Source organism: Protopterus annectens, chromosome 11.part0 (assembly GCF_019279795.1).
Source record: "Protopterus annectens isolate FY-2018-M chromosome 11.part0, PAN1.0, whole genome shotgun sequence".
NCBI lineage: Eukaryota > Metazoa > Chordata > Ceratodontiformes > Protopteridae > Protopterus > Protopterus annectens.
This window is the reverse complement of record NC_056745.1, coordinates 443,843,164-443,868,624: the sequence shown is the minus strand read 5'-3', so window position 1 is coordinate 443,868,624 and position 25,461 is coordinate 443,843,164. Positions and strand designations below refer to the sequence as shown.

At 43.8% G+C, this 25,461-nt stretch overlaps 1 protein-coding gene across 4 annotated transcripts in view; it reads left to right on the top strand.

Moving 5' to 3' along the window:
• FRMD4A (FERM domain containing 4A) overlaps positions 1–25,461 on the top strand; it is a 1,911,200-nt gene that overhangs the window by 1,070,552 nt on the left and 815,187 nt on the right. For all 4 annotated transcript variants that reach the window (XM_044087941.1, XM_044087942.1, XM_044087944.1 and 1 more), the window contains exon 8: positions 18,907–18,990. In XM_044087941.1, coding sequence (XP_043943876.1) covers positions 18,907–18,990 — 84 coding nt within the window. The remainder of the gene's footprint in view (positions 1–18,906; positions 18,991–25,461) is intronic.

Here is a 25,461-nt window from a genome sequence, read left to right as displayed (position 1 = left end):
TGAAGTTCTGAGGAGAGGCAAAGAGGTTGCAACAAAGTTGGCCCCAGTGGCCAAAAGTCTTGTTTGCTATTAACTGATTGAGGGCCCACATATGAGGAGTCGCAATAGATCTGCTGAGTCTGTCTGCTAGGATGTTGGTTTTCTCCAGAATGTGCATTGCAGCTAGAAAGCAGTCTGAAGATATTGCCCATTCCCAAGCTCTCATGGCCTCCCTGCCCAATGGGTACGAACGGGTTCCTCCTTGTTTGTTGATGTACTAGACTAATGACTTGTCTGTATGAATTGCAGTTGTCTCGAGAGGGAGAATGTCTGGAAAGGCTTGCAACATTACAAGGACTGCTCTCATCTCTAGGACATTGATGGGTCTATGTTTGGTTACCGAAATGAAAAAAATGTGAACAGCTAGACCGCGAACAGGAAACTGCGAATATGGACCTTACCGAATGACAACTTCTATGAAAATAAACACATCAAATGGCCATGGTTGGCCAACAACCAGGAAGTAATGCAACGCATAAGGTAAGTGAAGGGAAGCCTTGCAAGTTTGCCCTATTCCCCACTCTAGTGCGATCTCGGAGTTGGTATATATGGTTAGGGGGGGTGAGGGGGCACAGACCCTCACCTTGGTCGGTTGTGTTTCTGATCTTGGTCGACTATGTCCATTCGATGTGTTTTTTTTTCTTAGAAGGTGTCGTTCGGTAAAGTCCATATTCGTTGTTTCCCATTCACATTTTAGCTGTTTGCGTTTTTTCATTTTGGTAAGTGAACATAGACCCGACGTTGCTATGCAGATTGGTCTCTATGGATGACTGCATGCCTTAGACCATCTTCCATCAGTAATGCCCCCACCCACATTGGGAAACTGCCATGGTCACTGTGGCTATTGGAGCAGGGAGAGAAAAGGGTCTGCCTAGAACAGTTTGTTTGATTACATCCACATACTGCAGACGATTCCTGCATATTGAGGACGGTTTTATGGGAACTGACCATGTTTTGTAGAGACTGGACCATTGAAATATTCTCAAAGAACCTCGCTAATGGGAGTAGAACTGTTGCAGCTGCCATTGAACCCAGAGCCCGAAGTATTACTTTTGCTTGTGGCGAAGGCATATCCAAGAAGTCTTAAACCTGTTTTCTTAGAGACATTATACAATGTCTCAGTAAGGAAGCCACTTGTGCAATTGTGTTCAGCTGTGTCCCTATGAATTCTAGGTTCTGTACAGGGATCAAGTTTGATTTTTCCAGATTTATCTTGATTCCCAGATGTTTGAAGATCTTTACTAGATGGTTTCTGGACTGAAGCAGTTGATGCTTTGTTGGTGTAGTGAGGAGCCTAGATAGGGAAACACCTAGAATCTTTTTAGCCTCAGGTGAGCCGCTACCACTGTCAGACAGTTGGTAAACACCCAGGAGGCTGTGATGAGTCCAAAGGGTAGTGCTCTGAACTGGTAGTGATTAGTCCCCAGCTGAAAGTGCAGGTGTCTTCTAGAGCGTCTGTCGATTTTGATGTGATAGTATGCGTCCTGAAGATCCACTGAGCACATCCAATCATCCTTGCACAAAAATGGCAGAATGAACTGGATCGTAACTATTCAGAACTTTGACTTCTAGATGAACTGATTCAGATTGCTGAAGTCTAGAAGAGGTCTAAGGTCCCCTGTTTTCTTTGGCACTAAATAGAAGTGAGAATAAGATGCAAATACTCTTTGTTTGGTCGGGACCTCTTGGATGACAGTTTTTCTAAGATGTTTTTGGAGATCTTGAATAGCATATTCTCTCTGACTGGGTGGTACTTTGCATAGTTTCCTCCTGGGACCTGGAGGATGAAGGGAAAAGGGAATGTAATTGCCTCTGTATATAATGTTTAGCACCTAGGAGTTGCTTGTCATGTTTGTCCAGGCTTCTAGATGCAAGGATAGATGGCCCTCAACTGCTTCCAGAGTAGAACAGTTGACCAGGGCTTCAGGAGCACTGATAGTCTATCAGGAAAGGCTCCCTGAAACCCTGATTTTGCAGGCCCCCTCTGCCTCTAGGATGGCATCTGCTGTTAAAACCACCTCCTCTGCCTCTGGAGGAGTTGTCCCCGCATGGGTCCTGAAAAGCTCCTTGAGATTTTCTGAACCAAGTTTTCTTCCTTCCTCACTGATTCCTTGAAAAGTTGCCCTGAGGGGTAGAAAACTTGATCCCCATGGCAGACAAGGTCTTCCCTTCCTCACTGTGGGTTAGTGTGTCTTTCACTCATGGTCCAAACAAGAAGGAACTATCAAAGGGGGCATTAATAAATGACACTTTGAAGGGTTCTGCAAAGTCACAAAACCACGTCTACGCTTGTCGCCTAATGGCATTGCCTGCTCGGCTGCTTGCGAAGTGCCTTCTGCCGTGTGTGAAATCGACCTCATTGGAACAGAAGAAAGAGTGGCCAGCTGTTGAGAAACCTTTTTCAAGCCCTTCTCCGACATGGTCTCTGCAAGACAGTCGGTTAGCTCCTTGACCAGATCTCTCTGGAAACAGGTGAATTGAGCCAAGTAGTTTAATGACCTCAGAACAAAAGTAGCTGAAGCGTAAATGTTCTTTCCACATTGTTTGTCGGATGGACAGTGGAGCTTTGTTCGGCTGGCTTCTTTGTGGCTGCTGCAACAACAATAGCATCTACTGGAATACCTTTGCTCCAATGTGCATGATCAGAAGGTCGACTGAGAATCTTATTGGGGCTCTTGAGGATAGGCTCAACAGTGTCTGGTTCCTTCCAGGCCTGATGGGAGACCAAATCTATCAGGGCATCCACCGGAGGAGGCCCACCCCAAAGTTCTCCAGGAACACTGATTCCTCAGAAGGAGGAGAGTTGGGAGGACCAGCCACCTTTCCACCCAAAGAGTTCCAGGATGACACCAAAGGAGACATTCTCAGGTGGTGATCAGTGGGATCCTTCTTCCTCATCAAAGTTGGTGTCCCCTATAAGAGACTCCATAGGGGAGTCTGTGCCTCCTTTTACACCTCTTCTTCTGAGGGACTTTCTCTGTGGTGTGTTTCAGTGATGTATCTGAAGAAGAGGGGACTCCTTGGGGAAAAGTGGTCTGGAGGCTCCTCAGAGCAGGCTGACCTATGGCAGGTGTGATGGGCTCAGTGCACAGATCCATTGAAGGGTGGGGCAGACCCTGTGGGTGAGGAGACTCTTCTCTAATCTTGGAGAAAGCCCTTTCTGCTACCCAGAAAGCTGACAGACCTGAGGAAACCTTCTCTCTGAACCTCTCAGCCAAAGATTCCAAAGGAGAGAGCAAGCCAACTATGGATCCAAGGCCTCCCAACAGAACCGGACCCAAGCTGTTAAGGGCCAAATCTCCAAGAGGAAGTGAAGGATTTGACAAAGTTGGAGCTGAAGGTAACCCCCCCCCCCCCACAAAGCCAGTGCAGACATCCCACATCCAGGATAAGCTCTTATCTGAAAGGAAGGGAGCAGGGCTGGTCAGGGATATGGTTGGAGTAAAAGAAGAGAGCTTCCTATGATCCAGCCTCGACTCTTTTAGGAAACCAGGGTCTTGGCTTTCCGAAACAAAGAAACTGATCAGAAAAGGAGTCAACAGAGTAGGAGATGGCGCACTCATGGATCCTAGATGGGATTGAGATGGTAGGACCCCATCTGGATCTGTGCCATGAGGAACTTCTGCATCATCCTGTCCATATTGACCTCAGTGAGACTTCGGGAAGACCTGGAGGAGGATGCAAAGGATAGCATGCCTGGGTTTGGTTGGTGTTTGAAAAACTTTACTGGAAGGGCTAGTGACACTGGTTCCACTTGAAAAGTAGGTAGCCAAGTCCGTATAAGATCCGAGAATTTTGGATCCAAAGAAGCTGTCCCTGTGTAGGAGAACCGGAAATGAGGATCGGTTCCTGATCTGAGGCCCTAGGATCAGAGATAGCCTTGGCTCTGCTTGGAGCTGAAGTAATAGGGTCAAAAAAAGGAGTTTTGCCACTAGGATCCACAGTCGATGACTCCAAACAACCTTTATAATCCGATGCTTTCTTGGTCCTACTCGGATCCAGGGTAGTCACATCTGAAGGCCTGGATCTTTTTTGATTTGGCTGCGTAGAGTTCCTAGAAGAGCCAGAGAGGAATTTCTTGGAGCTGGCATGCTTTGATATGGGGTTTGAGCACCGAGGCAGAAGATGCAGGTAAAAGGCCTTTCAAAATAGATTTAGTCGGCCAAGGCCCAAGGGTTAAAGGCCACACACACACTGAGCAGTCTGAATATAAATGTCGTGGTGCTAGGCAATAGACTCATTCCTTGTGGGCATCTGAATTATGCCCACACAAAGTGCATCATTTAAATCCTGTAGGTTTATCGGCCATAACAGAGACAGAACCTAACAGAAGAAAGAAGAAATACTGCAGTAACAACAGCAATAATAAACTCTAGGTTACTAAAAGGAATTATTTTTTCATATATATATATATATATATATATATATATATATATATATATATATATAAAATATACAGGAAAAGAGGTGCCAATGGCACGAAAGTACAGAAGAGAATTAAAGTTCCCCTAACTGCACTCAAGAGCTAAAGGAAGGAGAGGAAAAATAGAAAACAAGTAAATACAATATAAATGTTCAATTGCACACACACACACACACACACACATATATATATATATATATATATATATATATATATATATATATATATATATATATATATATATATATATATGATATGCATATATGATTCTTAGAGAATTTTTCACTAGCAGTCTTGAGACTCTGAAACCACGTCTGTGTGGAAGCACTGCAAATGAGATCTGGGGACTTAGAGAAAGTGTGAGGTATTATGGGAAGAGGGTGGAGCTCGAGACTTGGACCCTAAGTCTGGAAGAAGCGGTTGAGTTGGATCCAAGACCCATCAGTGAGGAAGAATGAAAAGGACAACATCAAATCCTTAATTTATAAGTAGGTAGTGCCTGTGAGTGCAGTCTTTGATTTGGGGCAACTGCTGCTATTGGGAGGGGTTAGCTTCCTTTTTTGGAAAGTGTGCACAGTTTTATGAGACTTAAAAGGGTTTTGAAAATCTATTTAAATTTTTGTTTCTTAAATGTTTTTTATTGAATTGAGAAGTCTAGAAAACATTTATTAGTTTTATTTATTTTGCTTTTGTTTGTCAGGTTTGTCTGACTGGTTTTAGTCAAAAATCTCTTTTCATTAATGGCCCGGGGAGAAAAGCTCCAACTTATTACAAACAGTTGTAAGCCACCATTTACTAATTTACATGAACAGACATTAAGTAATATACATTCGCAATTAAACATTTATTTGCGAATTACATTACATTTATATGAAATAAAAGCAGTTGTCACAGAATAAAAGGTATGTCTGCATTAGTAGATTTTGAACATTGAGCATTTGAAGAGGTGCATTAGTGGGTTTGTGAAAGAGATAATTGCTCGTGATTAATGATCAGAAATGCAACAAAGTGGAGATGAGGGAAAGAACAAAAATGTGAAATGGATTCAAACAGAGAGGGAGGGAGAGAGAGAGAGAAGAAGAAGCAACTACTTAAGAGGTCAGCCTACCAAACTTTAGTGTAAGCTAAATATGCAGCTAAGTTGCATGTTGGAAATATGTATTCAGTTGAGCTGTTGTGTAGAATAAGTGGGAGTAATACTCTATCGATATTAACATAGAATATAAATGGTCTCACAGGTATAGACAGAAAGCTAAGAGTATTGATTTTTTTAAGAAGTGGAAGGCACAAATAGTGTTATAGAAGATGCATTTGGGTAGAAATGAGTATGTGAATCTAACAAAGGATTTCAAGGTGGATTTTCAGAAGACTGTAAGGGACAAGGGAAAAAGGGTGTGATAATGCTTGATTGCAAGATCGGCTAGTAGTGACAGAAGAGAAAATAAAAGATAATGACAAATTTGTGGTAGTAAGAGGTTATTGGCAGGTTTATAGAAGGACACTAGGCTACTGGCCCAAGAGCCCTTACAAGCCTAGCCATATTTATCCAAAGTTTCCCCATTTGCCCTTGTTAGTTGAATGACATTCACAAAGAGAGTCTATGGTCAGTACTGACTACCCCCGTCTGTGAGGGACATGAGCACTACCCCCGGAATGAATTTGTGAGCACCCATCCATTTATCTAGGTTACGTTTGAAGAGGGTCAGGGAGGATATCTGTTTCACATGAACTGGGAGTTTATTCAAGAGGAGTTGCAGTCTCTGGTAGATGTACCCGTCTCTCCAGCATGTTCTGCTCAAGTCACAGGCTAAGTTAAGATCCCTAGAGTCAGATCTCATTTGTGAATGTGTAGCATTTCCATTAGGGTAGGGTCCAGAGACTGCCCTGTAGGCCAGGCACAGGTACCTCTTAGCAGCCTATAGGATACAGAATATAGTGACAGGGTTTTCAGCTTCGCCACATAGGTCTTGGCTTGGAAGCCCTGTATTTTCTTGCCGAGAAACTTCTGAGGTCTCTCCAGTTGCTTCAGGTGTCTGGTGAGGTACATACAAAAGGGAGCATTGTACTCGATTATGGGTCTGACGAGGGCCGCCGAGTACAGTGGAGCTGTAACATCCCTAGATATGGATGCAGTGCCTTTACTTATGAGATGTACTATGTAGAAGGCTTTCCTCACCACTGTGGAGACTTGATGGTTGAAGTTCAGATTGCTGTTAACTCTCATACCACCAGGTTTGAACTTATGGGGGTGCTGTCAATGATGTAATTAGCAGGGAATTCAGCTTATCTAAAAGGAATAGTGATGCATTTTTGTGTGTTTAGCTTTAATCCATGGCTTTGACAATTACCATTTGTCTGTGTTAGCCCATTCTGCAGTATATTAACATATTTTGTGGACTCAATGATTGTACGCAATTTGTTATCATCGGTGAACTTCGTCAGCAATAGGCTGTCTACATTTGCCCGAACTTCTGAGAAATAAATTCCAAACAGTAAAGCGCTCAGCACAGATCCCTGTGGTATGCCACTAAAGACTGGTCTACTGCTAGACGTGAACTCACCAACTTAGATGATTTGTTTTATCAGTGAGACAACTGGTTACTCATCTAGTGATGCCAAGGTTAATTTCCAGTTTGGAGAGTTTCTCTATAAACCTAAGTGGGGGGGTTGTGTCAAATGCCTTGGCTAGGTCCAGGTAGGCTGTATTCACTGCCTTCCTCATCCAGGGCTTTAGTATCTTTCTTGAAGTCTCCCAGATTTAACAAGCATGATCTACCCTTAATTAATCCAAACCAAGTTGGATCTAGAGTTTGTAGATTGCCTATGTCCTAGCTGGTAGTGTCCGTAATGATTATTTCCATGGCCTTGCAAATGAGGATGGTTAGTCTTAAGGGTCTGTAGTTCTCGGGGTCAGTTGTTGGCCCCCCTTTGTGTAAGGGGATTACAGTTGCTGTTCTCCATTCCGCTGGAACATAGTAAGTTTTCAGGCTGTGGTTAAAGAGGGCACCAAAAGGGTCCACTTGGTCTTGTTTTAGATTGTTTAACAGGCAACTTCAGATGTTATCTGGTCCCATCAAAGCTGTGTTTTTTGCATTGGAGAGTGCAGATATGACCTGCTCTCTAGAGATCATAGGCTGAGGAATGGTGCCAAGTGTGTTTTGGGATATGGCTGGCAGGGACAGGGGGGTGAGGCTTGCCTCAAATCAGTCAGCTAGCGGGTTGGCAATTTCCTCTGATTTAGTATGAGTGGTACCATCCACTGCCAACTCCGCACATAGCTGGCCATTTCTTTTCATGTTTCAGACATAGTTAAATAATTCCTTGTGATCATCCTTAGCTAGGGATGCTATTTTGGATTTGTAAGAGGGTTACTCTAGGATGAATTTTTATTCCACCTAAAACTGTTTTGGAGCTTAGTAGAATTTTGGGAGAAACAATAAGCTTTCAACAGAGATTATTATTTATGGGAAGGAACTGGAACCTGATTTACAGTTGAGAGAATGTTTCAGGGGACGTAGAAGGGACAATACAGCAAAAGAGTGTATATTTCTGAAGACGTGTATGAGACTATTCAGTTTGGAAGATGTGAATTCAGTAGCAGGGACTTGGACAGTATTTACATATTGTTCCCCAGAATACAATAATTGGGTTAGATTTGAAAGAAGTTATGTTTATAAGAGCACATGTAAATTTAATTGAAAGCTTAAGACCCATCCAGTAACTACATCAAATTACACACCAATAAAAACTAAGCTGAAGATACAAAGTAATGTAAAAATGTCTCTGACTGTACTTTCCTGTTAAAAAGAGAAAAAATTAAGGTATGGGGGAGTTAAGGAAGATCGAAATGCCTTCAAAAGGGCTAGCTAGTGAATGGGATAAAATGAAAATGGGAGTTTGAAAACATGTTAGAATTAAAGGAAGTTAAATGGGAAAGAAGCATTGGGAACTATTTAGAAACTGACAGAAATATAAAGTATTGCAGAAGAACTGGAATATCACAGAGTAAGAGGAGGAGCAACTACTGAGTACTAAAAATATGGATATATTTCAAAAATATGCATGACCAAATTCTGGGGCACACCATCTTAGACAACAGAAGGTTGAAAAGGTTGTTATCAAATTTAGGAAGCCTATGACAAAGAAAAATAACCAGAGATTCAAGAGTTATTAGAGATATTTTGGAAATTTTATGAAAGTTTGTATAAAGCAGAGAAATAAGGAACCAAGAAAATGAGCAAATGGAAATATTTATGGAAAACATATGTATGCCAAGGTTAAAGGAAGAGTGAGGTTCAGCAATTAATAACTAAGAAAAGAAGAGATGAAATAAAAACTGGGATGCATAATCAATCAATAGGAAAGTCTCCAGCAACAGATAGCATTCTTGTTGAAGTTTAGTAGAAGAGTGAAAAATGTGGTGAAGACTGGTAAAGTTTTGGTTAACTATTTAAAAAAAAGGGGGGGGGGTTACCATCATCTTAAAAGAAAGATGTGGTAGATATATTACTTCAGGCAGGTAAAGGTATTTCAGACCTGGCTTCATACACACCTCTTTCACTTTTAAACCATAATTGTAAAGTGTTTATGGCAATACAAGCTGAGAGTGTGGCTGAGGTGTTCCTAAAATTGATAGCAGTTGATCGGTGTGGTTTTGTGAAGGAGAGGCAAATATTGGACAACTTTAATCAAACAGTAATGACCCATAGGGAAGCAGAGTGTAAGAAAACACCACTATTGTTGGTGGTACTTGATGCGTGGATTTTGGATGCAAGTCCTTAAGGAGAATATTATAACCATAAAGGAGCAGAAAATATTCTAAGGGCAGAACTGGTATGGGAATGTAGAAAGGAGTATTTACTACTAATAGTGACGTCTGCAAATAACAGTATAAAAATAGGCATTAGTCTACCAGCCTCCATTTAGTGTTATCCTTTTTCTTGAATTTCCATAGCCATCTTCTTCCAAGCACATATTTTATTAATTCTTTCCTTATCTCAGATTTTTGCTTGGCAAGCACCATTTTGTCATTGTCCACATGATTCAGTAGCCTGGGTAACACTGTTTGTGCCTCCTCCTGTCCTACATTGCCTTTCCCTGCAAGTTTTTGGGTCACTTTCCCTTCCCTTCCCATTTCAACGTCATCCTTTTTTCTTTTTTTTTTTTTTTTGGGGGGGGGGGGGTCTGCTTTCAATCCTTTTGCCATTTCACATTGTGTCACAGAGCCTGTTTTTCTGATCTCAGTTGAGTACCTCCAGTTGTTCCACCAAAAATTAATGAATGAGAGGAGCAACTAAAGTCAGGCCATCATCCTGCTCTATAAATTCTTAGCTCAATGTGTGCAGTCACAAGCTATCTTTTGAAGAGATGCTTAGAGCTGCAATAGTATGACATTTCACCTTTGTATGTAAATCATATTTCATTTCAGTCTCCAATTGTCTAGGAAGTTGGGAAAAACATTTTATTATATTTGAAGTGATGTACTGTACGGAATAAAATGCCAAGCCATTTATAGATTTTCAGCACTACCAACAAGGAATGTTGTTTTGTTCCAGTCCTAGGAAACATTTTAGGTTGTTTCCACACTGCAGGAAGCAGACTTTCTACATTGTATTAGGAAGTAACAGTGGCCTGTGATACCAGTTTACAGCTGACAAATGTGCATTTTATGGTTGATGTTGAATACTGTTAAATAATATTGATAATGTGCCTTGTTTGCTACATCCTTGTTGTCTTACGAGACTTGAAGTATGTTCTTTCATGTAACTTGCTAGTTATCATAGATGTGGAATCAGGAAGAAGCCTCTAGTAGCATTTTTTATATTATGTATAAAATATATGTTTTTGGTTTTATGGAGCTTTTCTTAAGAAGGTACAGATGTAGCCTAATGAAACAGTCAGTTCTGCTAGCTTACGTGTGTTCTTTAGTGCTTCTGATCTGATGTTGTCAATTTTCATCTATTCTTGAATAGTGGGTTATGGTTCCGATCCTCGGAACTGATCCGGCCATCATATAGCTCACATCAGCCAAAAAAATCTGTCAAGTTGCAAGTCTACCCACAGTGTCCCTGTCCACATTACCTCAGATCTCGTTTAACACTCTTACGAAAAGAAGCATCAGCCAACTCTCTCTTAGCTAAGTATATTATTATATTTTTCTTATTTATCTAAGACCTTTTCCTTCCTTTCAAAACTTTGGTCTACCCTTAGCTTGTCTTCTGTTTTTTTTCCCTTATTGCTGGTATATTCTTTTCACTCTACTATCATTGGCAGTTTTTCCCTTCCCTCTCTTTCTCGTTGGTAACCTTTCTACCATTGTTGGTAGATTTTCCCCTGTTTTAGTGTGAGTGAGTTTCTAATTTCTAAACCACCTTCTTTCCTTTCTGCTCATTTTATTCAGGAATATGGCAGAGAAGCGTAAAAGCTCCACTAAGGGATTTAAACAATGTACAGAGTGTGGCAGGAAAATGCCGAACTCTGATTATCATGAATCCTGTGTCTACTGTTTGGGTGTTCCCCATTTGAGTATGGATTGCTCCATCTGCCAGGGTTTCAGTAATAGAGCCCTGGCAGAGAGGAAGAACAAACTTATTCTTAAAGGGCTCCTTAAAGCCCCTTTTCAAGAAGCCTTGTCCAAGGCAGACCAGTCACCTCTGGATCAAAATCCTCCCATTTGGTGCCAACGTCTCCATTGGCACCGATTGTCAAAAAACATAAACATGCTTCTTGAAGGTTCCTGTATGGAACCGCAAGTTAAGGTTCCAAAGCTTTCGGAGTGGTCTGGTTCTCCTACACTTGAAAAGCATACCTGTGCCTTCTACACCGGCTACAATTGTTCACAGTTTGACTGCCACTGTTCTGACTATGACTACGGCTTCAACACCAGTGCCGACTGTCACTTCTACCATGTCTGTGCCATTTTCTCCCACAGTACAGCAGACGGTGCCAAAGTTGGTTGTATCTACAGAACCCAGGTCTATCTATTCTCCTTCCTTAGACCCATTCCATGGACAGCTCCCTAGTCTATTCCTTGAGGGACCAGATTCACCTGGGTTGTCCATGCACTCTACCAGAAGTCTCTCTGAGGTTGATGGATCAGATCTTGGTAGCCCGGGGTCCGCCTCATCTACTGAGGCTCTTCTCCCTTCTGGTGCAAAAGGTTTTTTTTCATCCACCCCTACTTATTCTCCTCCTCTAACCTCTGCACAGGCTTTAGAGCTCTTGACTCCAGCCTCTCAGGTTCTGATGCCTTCAGTGCCAGCAACACTTCTGTCTTTGACACCGAGTCTGGCTCTGGTTCCCTTGGTGCCTTCAGCATCGTCGAGTCCCCGGGACTGTTTTTTTTGCTGTTGGACCTGGGGAGTTCCAGTTCCAAGTTTCTGTATGGAACTGGCCGCATCTCTTCCAGCTGTGCTGGCAGGGGACCTGTCCTCTGTTCCGGTGTGTTAGGTGGGGATCTCAGGCCGGGGGAGTAGCCCTAGTTCTGAGTAGGTCTGTCTCAGCACTTGGCTCCCTTCCCTCCTCAAGGGGTCCTGCCTTTCAGGCTATGGAAAGAGCTTTGGCCACTGCTTCATCTCAGGTGGCTCCTGGGATACTGGAGTCTTCCCCTGTGACCCCAGGTTCTTCAGTTCTGCCACCAACCTCGACCCCTGGACAAAGAGCATCAAGGTCGTAAGACTTGATTGCTAAAGGCACCCTCTCTTCAGAGTCCTTCTCAGATGTTCCCGCTGAAGAGCCTCCTTGGAAGAGATTGTGTAAGAAAAAACACCTTGATTCTCCTGAAGAATCCGTCACAGAAGACATGGATTTCAATTAGAGGGAGGGTTCCCCATGGTCACCCCCCCCCGAAGACATCTCCTTTGGAGACATTCTTGAGATACTAACACAGAGGGATGATTGGAAGTCCAAAGACCCGTCTTCTGAGGAATTTGTGTATTTGCAGGCTTTTGCTGCATGCCCATCTACCTCCTGGGTTACCCCACCCACTGATGACTTAAACTGATCACTCAGTCGGCTTGGAAGGCTCCTGACTCTGTAGAACCAGTCCCCCAGAGACCTGACAAAATTCTTTCTGCTCCTGAAGACCAACCACATTGGGCTAAAGGCCTAGTAGTTGATGCCGTGGTTTTAGTGGCCACCACCAAGAAAGAACTAGTCGAGGAAAGTTCTACTGTCCATCCCCCGAACCGAGAGTCTAGGGCGATGGACAGATTTGGGAAGGGGTCTCTGCATCATTGACCTTCTTCATCAGGTCCTCGAATTTTTTGGCACATTTAAAAGACTTCAAAAGGGTCTGGTCAAAGAGATGTCAGATACCCTGGCAAGAGCAGGTGCTGAGGAGGTCCAAGAAAAAGTAGCCTCCCAGCTAGCTGCCCTGGAGTCTATTTTGAACTCCTCCATGAGGATCATTGTACATGCAGCAGAAAAGTTGACCAGTTCAGCAGCTTCGTGTTTTGCTATTGAAAGACACACTTGGATGTGCCTGTGTGAGTTTGTGGAACCATTCAAGTCTTCCTTCGTCAGTGCTCCCTTTGACAGATCCTCTTTGTTTGGTCCCAAAGTAAAGGAAACTCTATCCAGGTATGAAAAAGATGGAAAGACTTTGTCTGCTGTGGGCGTATATTTTTTCAGTCCTCAGCAATCCTATTCCAGTGGCAAGATGTGGTTCAAGAAATTCCAGAAGCCTTTCCAGGACACACATGGTTTGGACTCCCCTTAGAGCAAAGGGGGGGGTTGCAATGGAAGACACCATCCCAGAGGCAGGGGTAGTCCACAGAATCAGGGTTCCAGGGACTTTTTCTCTGTTCACCCCTATTAGCACTCCTGATGAATTGCCCGATTGCTTACCTCTGGAAGTAGTCAGGGGAAGATTTTCCTTGCACCCAGATACCTGGTGACTCATAACCACTGATGCCTGGGTGCTAAGAATCATTTTCAGAGGTTATTTAGTCCCCTTCACCTTTTCCAAAAACCCCAGCAAGACTCTCCAATGTCCCACCCAGTCAGAGTTCAAGCAGCAATAGAAGTACAAAAGCTGCTAGAAAGAGTCATCCAAGAAGTCCCACCAGACCAATTAGGATCCATTTTTTACTCAAAATTATTTTTAATGCCAAAGAAAACAGGATTGTAGACCAGTTTGGATCTCAGCATTCTAAACAAATCTGTTCAACAGGCAAAATTCCAGATGGTCATGGTTCAGTCAATTCTCCCCTTCTTAGAGTAAGACAATTGGATGTGCTTTACTGACTTTTAAGACGTGCATTACCACATAAAAGTGGACAAATGCTCGAGAAAGTTTCTCTGCTTCCGAATAGGAGCCAGTCATTTCCAATTCAGAATCCTGCCCTTTGGCCTCACCACAGCCCCCAGGGTGCTCACCAAATGTATGGCAGCAGTCACAGCACATCTGCGGATTCCAAGTGTTTCCTTATCTGGACAACTGGCTCCTCACCTCTTCCACCAAGCCTGTTCTACTGCAGACTACAGACTTCATTCTGAAGCTATCCCATCAGTTGGGCATCACAGTCAATCCTGCGAAATCTCAACTAAACCCTTCTCAGGACATGGAATTCATCAGAGCTCGCCTCAGCACTGTATCTTGTATAGCATCACTTCATCTACACAGGTTACAGCTAGAGAGATTGAAGCAACGTTAAAAGTCTCTAATTGGAAAACCCCAGGCCCAGATCCAGTACCTAACTTCTGGCTAAAAGTATTAATATTTTTGCATGAAGATTTAGCCATGAGTAAGAACTATTTATATGCGCACCCAGAACAGACACCAACCTGGCTAACACAGGAAAAACAATGCTCCTACTTAAGAGTGAACCTGCAAGCTACCCTAAAAATTATAGACCAATAACTTGTCTTCCAGTGACATATAAAACTATACACGGGAATTGATGCTGACAGTTTATAGTCATTTAGAAAAAAACTCAGTTATGGCAGTAGAATAAAAGGGCAGTAAAAGAAAGTCGTATGGAACAAAGGATCATTTGTTTTTAAATAGTCATAGTGGAGAACTGTAAAAAGGGGAAGAATCTAAGTATGGCATGGATTGACTACAAAAAAGCATTTGATAGTATCCCTCATTCCAGGGTGACTCTCTGTCACTGCTGCTATTCTGTCTCGCTCTTAACCCATTAAGCTGTCTACTTAACAGCTTAGGCTATGGCTATAATTTGGCTCCTAGAAAACAACAAAGTGAAAAGACTTCTCACCTTCTCTTTGTCGATTTAAAACTGTATAGCTCATCAGATGTAGAACTGAAAGCACAACTGCAAGTTGTCAAAACTTTTGAGATGATATAAGATTGTCATTTGGTCTTGATAAATGTGCAAAAGCAACCTTTAAAGCAGGAAAACTGCAACACCATGAAAACATCAGTTTGGGACAAGAATGTGATTTAAAACAACTTGAGCAAGGAGGAGTGTATGAATATTTTGGAATTGATGAAGGATCAACAATAAAACACAAACAAATGTGAATAAAACTTAGAAATACTTCAGAAGACTTAAATTAATACTGAAAACAGCACTGATATCTAGGAACAAAATCCAAGCTATAAACCAGTTTGCTCTTCCTGCCCTAACTTACAGTTTTGGAGTGATTGACTGGCCCCAAAATGTGTTGGATAGATTAGATAGGAAAACAAGGATGTTTCATGCTCACCAAATGCTTTATAAAAATCGGTGCATACCAAGATTATATGTTCTCCGTTCCGAAGGAGGTCTGGCCTCCTTGAAATTGATTATATGTATAGATCTGCAGTCATGGGACTCCACACACATCTGCTGACCTCACAAGATCCAAACGTAGTGAAAGTTTTGAAACATGAGGAGAATAAATCTAAGATGACTTCTCTGCTTAATCTAGCAGAAGCTTATCCGGCGTCAAGCAGGAATGAAAATCAAACCAGAAGTAGATAAAAAAAATCAGGCAGCAACTGAATGTGCTAAAAAACAAAAGAATATAAGATGAAGGATCAGATGAGAAGGCAAGAAATGTGGAAAAAGCATAAATATAGTTGCAAGTATAGAAAACTTCTGGAAGAACCTCATGTTGATCAGGAACGAACACAGGAATGGTTAGAGAGGCAAATTCAAACCAAAAGATGAAAGGTTAATATTGGCGGCCCCAAGATAGTGGGCTGCGTACACGTTGGTTCATTAAGTCCATTGAACATGTGGGAGAAACAGACAAATGCAGGTTTTGTAAAACTGAATTGGAAACAGTTGCACACCTCGTTGCTGGTTGCGGCATACTAATGGTAGAAGGACTGTATACTGAAGGGCATACTAATATGGCGAGACTGTTGCACTGGGGATTATGCAAGCATTATGGTATTGAAGTGACTGAAAAACACTGGAAACATGAGCCACAAAGCATCATAGAAAATGAAAGAGTCTACAGCACATGGGATCATCCATTACCAACAGTTCAAAAGATAAGAAAACCAGATATAGTGTTCCAAGAAAAGAAGACAAGAGCAGCATAGATCACTGAAATTGCCACACCCAGTGACTACAGTGTCTTGCATAGAGAGAGGCACAAAGATATAAAATATCAGGATCTGCAGGCAGAAACAAGAGCAATGTGGAAGAAAGATACCCAGATGGTTCCAATAGTAGTAGGAGCAATGGGTTTTATAAAAAAAGAATTTACAATCATATTTAGATATGTTGCCAATACATGTAATTCCTTACGAACTGCAGGAGGAGTCATTACTGGACACATTGCGGGTGCTGTGAAGAGCACTACTGGCAGACATCAAAGATTGAAACGATGCTAATTTCATGAACTTCAGTTGTACTTTGACTTAGGGATGGGGTCCATTTCTGTCATGGTATTAGAAACCCAAAAGACTTGGAGAAATTAAAAAAGTTACAGAAAGTGCAGTTGCAGGTTCATCCTCTTTTTCCCTCAAACAAAATTCCTGCTCAGCAGATTCTGCAGGCATTGCGCTCCTTGGCAGCAGCGATCCATTAGTTCCATTGGCAAGATTTCACATGAGACTTCTCCAATGGTTACCTGCAAGCCAATGGTTCTGACCTAGTTTTCATGTCCAGTCGATGCAAGAACAACCTAACCTGGTGGATGCACTCAGAGAAGATTCTTCTAGGCTGTCCCTTTGTTTCACCACAGCCCAAGGCCATAGTGATCATGGATGCTTCCTAGATGGGGGTGGAGGGGGCATTGTCTTGGGAAGACACTCCAAGGCACCTGGTCCCCCTCCAAGGCCAACCTGCATATCAGTGTTGTAGAGCTAAGAGCAGTGCTTCTGGTGTTGCAAGCGCTTCACTCTGCCTTACCTGTAGGGATGGTAGCTATTCAGTTGGACAAAACATGTCTATAGTCTCTTACATCAACAAACGGGGGGGGGGGGCAAGAAGCCCTCCAAGTGTGGCAATGGGCCGTGACTTCCAGTCGCTTTCTGATAGCAATACACATCCCGGGGAGTTCAAACATGATTGCAGACAAACTGAGCAGATGCATCCTCATGCCTCACGAGTGGTCCTGAATCCCAGAGTAGTGAAGAAGATCTTTCTTCGCTGGAGCCAGCCTTGCTGCAACCTGTTTGCATCACCCCTGAACAACAAGTGCAGAAACTACTTTGCCCTAATTCCCCCTCAGGGGGAGTCCCCCCAGGGACACTTTTCTCCATGATTGTCCCCTGGGTCTCCTTTATGCTTCCCCACTTTCCCTCTGATCCCATTTTTACTCCAGAAAGCAGCTTAGTTGAGAAGCAAAGTGATCTTCATTGCCCCTTACTGGCCTCAACATATGGATTCCCTTCCTCTGGCTTCGTCTACTACACCACCCATGGATTCTGGACCCCGTTCCAAATCTTTTGTCCCACCCCTAGGGACTAGTGCTTCCCAATCTTCAGACTCTCAAGCCAGTTGCTTGGTTTCTCCAATTCCGATAGTTGCCAGGCATAATAGTTATACCTTCCCCAGTGTGACTCATTTTGTTGGCATCACATAAACCATCCAGCAGGAATTTCTACCTTAGCAAATGGAAGAGATTTTCTATTTGGGCTTTTGACAATAGTCTGGACCCCTTTTCAGTGCCAATAGAAAAATTTCTGGAGTTTCTAGCTGCTGTTTTTAATAAAGGAAATTCCGCTTTTACAAACAGTTATATTAGCGGCTATTTCAAATTTTCATAATGATATCTGGGACCAACCCTTATTTTCTCACAGACTTTGTAAGGTTTTTCTTAAGGGCACAGTACGCTTGAAGCCCCCTTTCAAAGACCCTCTCCCACCATGGGACTCTACTCTTAGTCTCTTGCTTCACCTCCATTTGAACCTGCAGCTACCCGTGATTTAAAATTCCTTTCTTGGAAGACATTATTTCTCATAGCTGTCACTTCGGCGAGACGAGTCTCCGAATTACAGACCTTATGCTCTAAAGCTCTGTATTTACTTTTCCATAAACACAGTGTGTCACTCAGAACAAACCCAACTTTTCTTCCTAAAGTGATTTCGGAGACCAATATAGGCTTGCCTGTATTCTTCCCAAATTTTTCAAATAAAGGTGAATACTGCTCGCACCTTCTGGATGTACAGAGGCAATTACGTTTCTGTCTATATAAAACTAAACAATTTAGACGATCAAAACAGTTATTTGTACCTTTTGCTAGTACAACTTTGGGCAAACTGGTGTCCATTGTCATTCTGTCAAGATGGTTGAGGGATCTTATATCTTTCATTAACACGAAACGAAGCATGAAACTCCCAATGCCAGTAAAGGCACATTCTACTAGCTCGATGGCGACTTCTGACGTTTTTTCATTCCAAAGCTTCCATGTCAGAAATTTGTGCAGCTGCAACTTGGGCTAAGCCTCATACATTTATTTCTCATTACAAATTGCATGTGGTCTCCAGGGGGAGAGCATTCTTTTGTTTTGTGGTTCTCAGGAATGTTCTTCCATAAGGCCACCCAGGATCTAAGGTAGTTGGGGACTGTGTACCACTAGTCAAGAATAGATGAAGATTGACAACATCAGATAAAGAAGTTGTGTCTTACCATAACGTTCCATCTGTGTTGTCATTCTTCATCTATTCTTTTGTCTCTCCTGCCTTCCTCCTCCTTTAGACTTGTGGTGGAGCGACATCCTGTTCTACACTCTTATTGTTAGGGCTACCTTGGACAAGGTTTCTGACTTATATTTTACAGAGTTGTCTTCTGTCTGATTGCAAACTTGATCTGAGGTAATATGAAGAGGGGCGTTGTGGGTAAACTTGCAGCTCGAGAGATTTTTTTTTTTAGCTGACAAGCTATATGACAGCTGGATCGGTTCTGAGGATCGGAACTGTAACCCACTAGTCAAGAAGAAATGAAGACGGACAACACAGATGGGACATTATGGTAAGCAATAACTTCTTTTTTGTGTGCTCCTCTCCATATGTATAATTTTTTTTTGCTTTTGTTTTATAGTGTTGAAACTGCCCGGAGTGACTTAAAGAAGTTGCCTGCACTTCCTACACAAGTACTAAAGGAACATCCTTCCCTTGCCTACTGGTAAGCCTTTTTCAGAGTTAAATTAAACTGGTTCTATTTGACCAAATAAAGGTGACAAATCTGTATGTTCGGTGTAAACTTTCAGAATGATGTGCATGTAGACCTGCTGTGCAGACTTCAGTAGATGCAAATCGCTTTTTTCTGAGTTTTGACAGATGGGGTATCTATCAAAGCTGATCAGAGGAAGTGGTGCCATAATAATCTTTGTATAAAGTGCACTGCAGCAGCATGTATAATGATATTTTTAGTTGTAAACAGTATGTGGTCCTTGGTGCATATTACTAAGAGTATCTGTTCTCTTACTTAGGCAGTCAGGTAGCTTAAGACAGAAGGCTGTGATGTTGCTCTGCCTGTGACTGTTTCTTGAAACTCTCCAGCCTTTAAGAGGTGCCGAATCTTCAACTCTGGGCTCTTGACTGACTACTGTGCTGTATTTACATCAATTCATTAATAGGACTTTGTAATTAAAAGCCATGCACAAACAAAGAAGTGAGGACATGTTTTCACAAAGAATATAGTGTATGTGGAGAAATGTCTCTGAGGAGGTAGTGGATCAGTAGTAAAATGATTTAGGGATATATGAAGCAGGTGTAAGGTAATAAAATGCTGCAAACAGTTTATTAGCAATGACTGATAGTTTATATAGTTTACACCATATATTTAAAGGTTTTCACTTACAGGCCAGAGCTATTGCTGTCCCCCTTTTCTAAGCCAAGTTCATCTAATAAACATAGTAATCTAACCAATAAGTCAAATCATAAATTGGGCAACATTAAAGTGGTCCTTCTCAATACCAGGAGTCTTTAACAGTAAACTGTCTGATATGGAGGTACTTCTGTGTTTTGAATGTGTCCATATTTGTATAGTCCCGGAGACTTGGTTCAGTTATAACAAGAGCACCTCCTCCATGTCAGAGTTCTGTGTCTGTCACACATTTAAGTCTGCTGGTAACTGTAGAGAAGTCTCAGTGTTTGTCAGGATATTATTCCTTCAAATGTGATACACAGAGACCCCAATATTAAGCTCTTACACCTCTAGTTCATGTTCTGAAAGTAGATTTTCAACTCATAGCTTCTTATTGAGCCCCTTCATTGGCACCAAAATATTCCTATAAGTAATGGAACCTTAATCCTTGGTGATTTCAGCTATCCCTCTATAGATTATTTCCACTTCTAGCATAAGGTATGCACAAGATTTATCAGGTTGGGTAAATGAGAACTCCCTGGATCAAATTGTCTGTAATACCAGTAGGTATAGTAACAATTTAGACCTGGTTCTCACAAACTAAGCTCTGTAATATTCACTCCCCAGGTTGATCCTTTATTTGTTTAGTCAGACCACCAACTGGTGACCATTACCCTCAGTGCATCCACCCCCTGGTAACCCACACCACCCTGTTTAGAGACTTTGAAATGCCTGACATTCTGAAACTGTATGACAGAGTCTGAAAAATCATCCATGTAATCCCCATAATGGACCCAGAATATATAGCCACCTATGCCAGGGATCTAAATGTTCATTTAGATGAATGCTTCAGTAGGGTAGTCCCCATCAAATTCAAATACAATAGCAAACTTAATAAACCACCCTGGTAGTTAGTAGATATTAACAAACTATACATCAGAAGGAAGAAACTGCTTAATTACTTGTGAGAACAGAATTCCACAACACAGCCTAGCTGATCCTCTCCTTATGTTGTTCACTCTAAGCCTAGATGCAGGCTGTGTCCCTGAATCTTAGCACACTGCAGTGGTGATGCCTCTTTATGAGGGAGGCCCAAACAGTGACCCAGAAATCTACAGGTCCATTAGCCATACAGGAGTTGTTTGTAAAGCAAAGGAGTGCAGCATCACTGACTTCATTAAACATTTGATCAGGCTGGACCCACAGCAGTTTGGCTTTTCTGCTTAATCTTTTGATCTTCTTTGAAAAGATCCAGCAGATGGTGGACAGTGGCCACATTGGCCAGATCAAAGCAGGTGCAATGGGTAAAGCATTCAATGCCATACCACATGATTGGATTGTAAATAAGCTAGTAGGCTTAAATGTTGATCCTCATGGGGTAGCATGCAAACTGATTCAAACACAGAATGCATGTTGTCAGAGTCAGTGATGCCTTCTCATTCAGGGAAAAAGTGACCAGTGACATCGTCCAAGACTCTGTGTTGGGTCCTTTCCTTTTTGGCATTTACTATTCTGACCTTAAAACTGACAGCATTACTGGGTAATGAGGTTTGCTCCTAAGCTGGAGTAATTGTTAAATAAAACAGTCAGTACTAATACAGCTGAAGTAGTTAACTTCATTTATCTGCGACCTGTGGGTTTTGGGATCCATATCGGATCCTAGCCGGCAACATTTTCCAAGTATCTGCTCCAAGCTCCTCCCCTTACCCACAATCCCTCACATCTTCTACCTTCCCTCAGATCTCATTTGCCGCTTCATGCATATGCATCGTGGTCTCTTTAGCTCCGAGTTGGGTATAGTAAGTGGAAAAGTGGAATTTTTTCTGGTATATTTAGTGTGTGTGTGTGTGTGTGTGTGTGTGGGGGTGGGGTCGATAATTAACCCTTTCCTCCCCTTCGCTGTTCGTCGTTTTTTTTTTGTTTAAAAAAAAAAAAAAAAAAAAGTTAGTTAGTAAGGTAGTGTGTAGGCCTAACCCGACCTCAGTTTGTGTGTGATAGTTTTGGTTTAAGTTTTGGCTGAGCAGCCAAAACTAACTTTTAAAAAATGCACAGTGTGTGGCCACAAGCTTTCACCGGCTGATGGTCACACTCTGTGTGTTATTTGTCTGGGTGTCCCCCATATCGCCTTGCCTTGTAGCATGTGTGCAAGGTTCAACCCTGGGGCCTTAAAGGAAAGGAAGGCAAAGCTAGTAGCTAAGGGCCTTCTACCCGTTTCTGTCTTGGACACGGTGACCTCGGCTCCAGTAGCTGATCAACACCCTCCCCCTCAGGCTGGGACTCAACCTCCCACTAAGCCTACTGAAGTAGGGACTAAAAGTAGAGAAAAGGAGAAGAAAGACAAGGACAAGAGAGGGGATAGGCACTGCAAGTGGTCTCCAGAGTGGGAGCCCTTCCCTAGCCCGCCTACCAAAGTAATCAGAACTACCTCTCCTCGGCTCCACTCCCTGAGGTTCTCCCCGGAGCTGACTGAGCCCTCGGACCCCCGGCCTTCTTCGAGGTCATCGCACTGACCAGCCAGATCCGAGTCAGTCGCCTCCTCACATTCGACTTGGAGTCTGTCGGAGCTAGATATGGACAGGATGATGCGAAGGTTCATTCGGACCCAAATCCAAATGGGAGTCTTGCCAGGCCCCTCTCCGGCTGGAATTGGGACCTCTATGCCCTTCTTCCATCCAATCTCTCCTTCCCCGATCCGACCTGCGGTTTCAGGGTTTATGGATCTGTGGATCCTTAGAGCTGGGGGTTCGGCACCGACGGTTCCTCCAACCTCTGCTCCGGTGATTACCTCGAGTTCCTCGGAACAGACCTGTTCGGATACGAGCAACTCTCGGGGCCGAGAACAGGGAGTCTGATACAAGGGAACGGAGGTGTCTTTGGCTCAGACATTGTCAAATCTGAGCCATTTCTTCGGAACCCTGGCTACCTCGGCCCCGATCCTCACAGCAGAGCCGGGGAGAGCTTCCTCCTTGTTGGTTGCTAAGGAGGTGCGCTGTCCTTTGGCATTCATTGTGGTGGAGAGGGTTCTCTTCCAAGGATTGAGACCCCAGCCTATTGCCTTGGACTCCGCCCAGGCTCCCATGGATTTGGTCACGACTCCCATCAGCTTGTCCCAGGGACAGCCCGTGCTAGAGGACCCCCAGATGGATCCCATCGTGGAACCCCCCGTGACTTACGAGCCCTCTTCAGAGAGTCCCAGTGAAGAGGGTCCCCATAAGCACTCGTGTAAAATGAGGCACATGGACTCCCCTGAGCCCCTCACAGAAGATACTGACTTAGATGAAGGTGAAGGTTTCCACAGGTCATTTCCCGAGTATGTCTTCTTTAGAGACGACATCATGGAGATCCTCCGCCAGAGGGGAGGTTGGTCAGCCCCAAAACCCTCTACGGATGAGTCAGTATTCCTGGAGGCCTTTAGCACAGGTCCATCTACATCCTGGGTGTCCTCTCCTGTAGATTTCTTAGTGGATCTCATTACCACGTGGGCATGGAAGAAGCCTGACACCACAGAGCCAATACCTAAACGTCCGGACAGGATCCTATCTCCTCCCACAGACAGGCATGGTACAAGGGATCCCCGGTGGATGCTATGGTGGTTGCAGCTGCCACCAAGAGAGAACTGGCGCAGGAAAGTTCTTCGGTCCACCCTCCGGACAAGGAGTCTAGGGTGGTGGATTGATTTGGGAAGTGAGTTTTTTCTTCAGCGACGTTTTCTATTCGAGCGCTGAATTATTTGGCACACGTCATACGACTTCAGCGATACCTAGTCACAGAGTTCACTGGGTTGCCCCCAGAGTCTTTGTCGCCAGAGGACAAGCAGCTGTTCTCAGTGAAAATGTCGACTCTAAAATCTGTTTTGAACACGTCCATGCGTCTTCTTTCCCATGCCACGGAAGGAGCGGCTAGGGCAGCTGGGACCGACGTAGCTATGAGGCGACAAGCTTGGCTCAGTCTGTCAATTCGCACACCCCTTCAAGGCGTCATTCAAAAATGCTCCCTTTGATGGTTCTTCCCTGTTTGGGAAAACAGTATGTGACACCCTGGTCCAAAGCGAGAAGGACGGGAAGACACTGTCTGCCATGGGATTCCGCTTCTCTAGCCCTCAAAGATCCTTTTCCAGGAATCAGAGAGGGCAAAAGAAGATGTGGCTCTGAAAATCTCAGTTTTCCCGAGACTCTAAGGACAACTCATCCCCTAGCGGCAGAGGGGGACAAGACAGACGCCCCCCCCAGAGGCAAAGGGAGGCCGAGGAACTTTGGGTCTAGGGAGACCTTCTCGGACAGACCCAAGCAGCAACCCTGAGGGGTTGACCAACTGTCCTTGTCTGGAGACAGTTGGGGGAAGATTGTCATTGCACCTAACGGCTTGGGAGTCCATTACAGCAGACCATTGGGTGCTCCAAATAATATCCAGAGGCTGCTCCATCCCGTTCGTTGCCCCACCCATCCAACCAAAGTGCCTCCCGGATGTTCCACCCGCTCAAAGGGAGGCGGCAGCACAAGAAATTTTAAAGCTGCTTCGCCATCGAACTGGTCCCCCCAGATTAGTCCGCATTAGGCGTTTACTCCAGGTTTTTTTAGTGCCAAAAAAAACGGGGGACGTGTCATCCCTGAACCTGACTGTAGCCAAGCAGAAATTCCGGATGGTCACCTTGCAGTCCATTCTACCTTACCTCCGAGAATGCGACTGGATGTGCTCGGTTGACCTCCAGGACACTTACTACCATATCAAAATTTGCAGAAGATCCAGGAGATTCCTTCGCTTCCGGCTGGGAGCCAATCATTTCCAGTTCAGAGCCCTACCGTTTGGTCTCACCACAGCCCCTAGGGTGTTCACCAAGGTTATGGCAGTCATAGCGGCTCACCTGAGGCTTCAGGGGAATTCAGGTGTTTCCTTACCTAGACGATTGGCTCCTCGCTGCTGCCACCAAGCGTCTTCTTTGCATGGCCAGAGACTCCTTCCTGCATCTTGCAGTCAATCTAGGGATTACCATCAACATCTCCAAGTCCCACTTGAACCTGACACAGACCTTGGAATTTATAGGGGCACGGTTGGACACACTACAATTGCAAGTCTTTCTTGCACTAGACAGGGTCCAGAGCCTACGGGCCCATGTATGAGTGATCCTCTGCTTCAGGCTGCCAATGGCGAGCAATGTTCTCTGAGCCCTAGGCTCCATGGCTGCAGCAATCTCAATCCTTCCCTGTGCGCACCTTCACGTGCGGGTGCTTCATTGGACCCTGGCTGTACAATGGTCTTGGCTAGACTTCCCCATGGACTATCCAATTCGAATCAGCAGTGCCTGCAAGATGTCTCTTTTCTGGTGGCTCCAATTACCAAAAATCTTGGCAGGTTGACCCTTCATAACACCCACAGCCCAAGCCACAGTGACCACGGACGCCTCCCAGCTCGGGTGGGGGGGGCACTATTTGGGGAGGACGGTCCAAGGCATGTGGTCCCAGACCGAGACCAGATTGCATATCAGTGTTCTGGAGATGAGGGCAGTGCTTTTTGCATTGCAAGCCTTTCACAGTGTTCTTCCCCCTGGGGACGATTGCAGTTCAGTCAGACAACATGTCTGTTGTCTGGTACATCAACAAACAAGGGGGAACCAGATCTTACCCTCTCTGTCGCAAGGCTGTGAGAGTGTGGGATTGGGAGATCTCCACCAGTCGGTTTCTGATTGCAACACACATCCCGGGACGCTGTAACATTTTAGCGGACAGACGGGCAATTCTAATGCCATATGAGTGGTCTGTGAAACAAACGATAGCGGAGGAGATCTTCCTT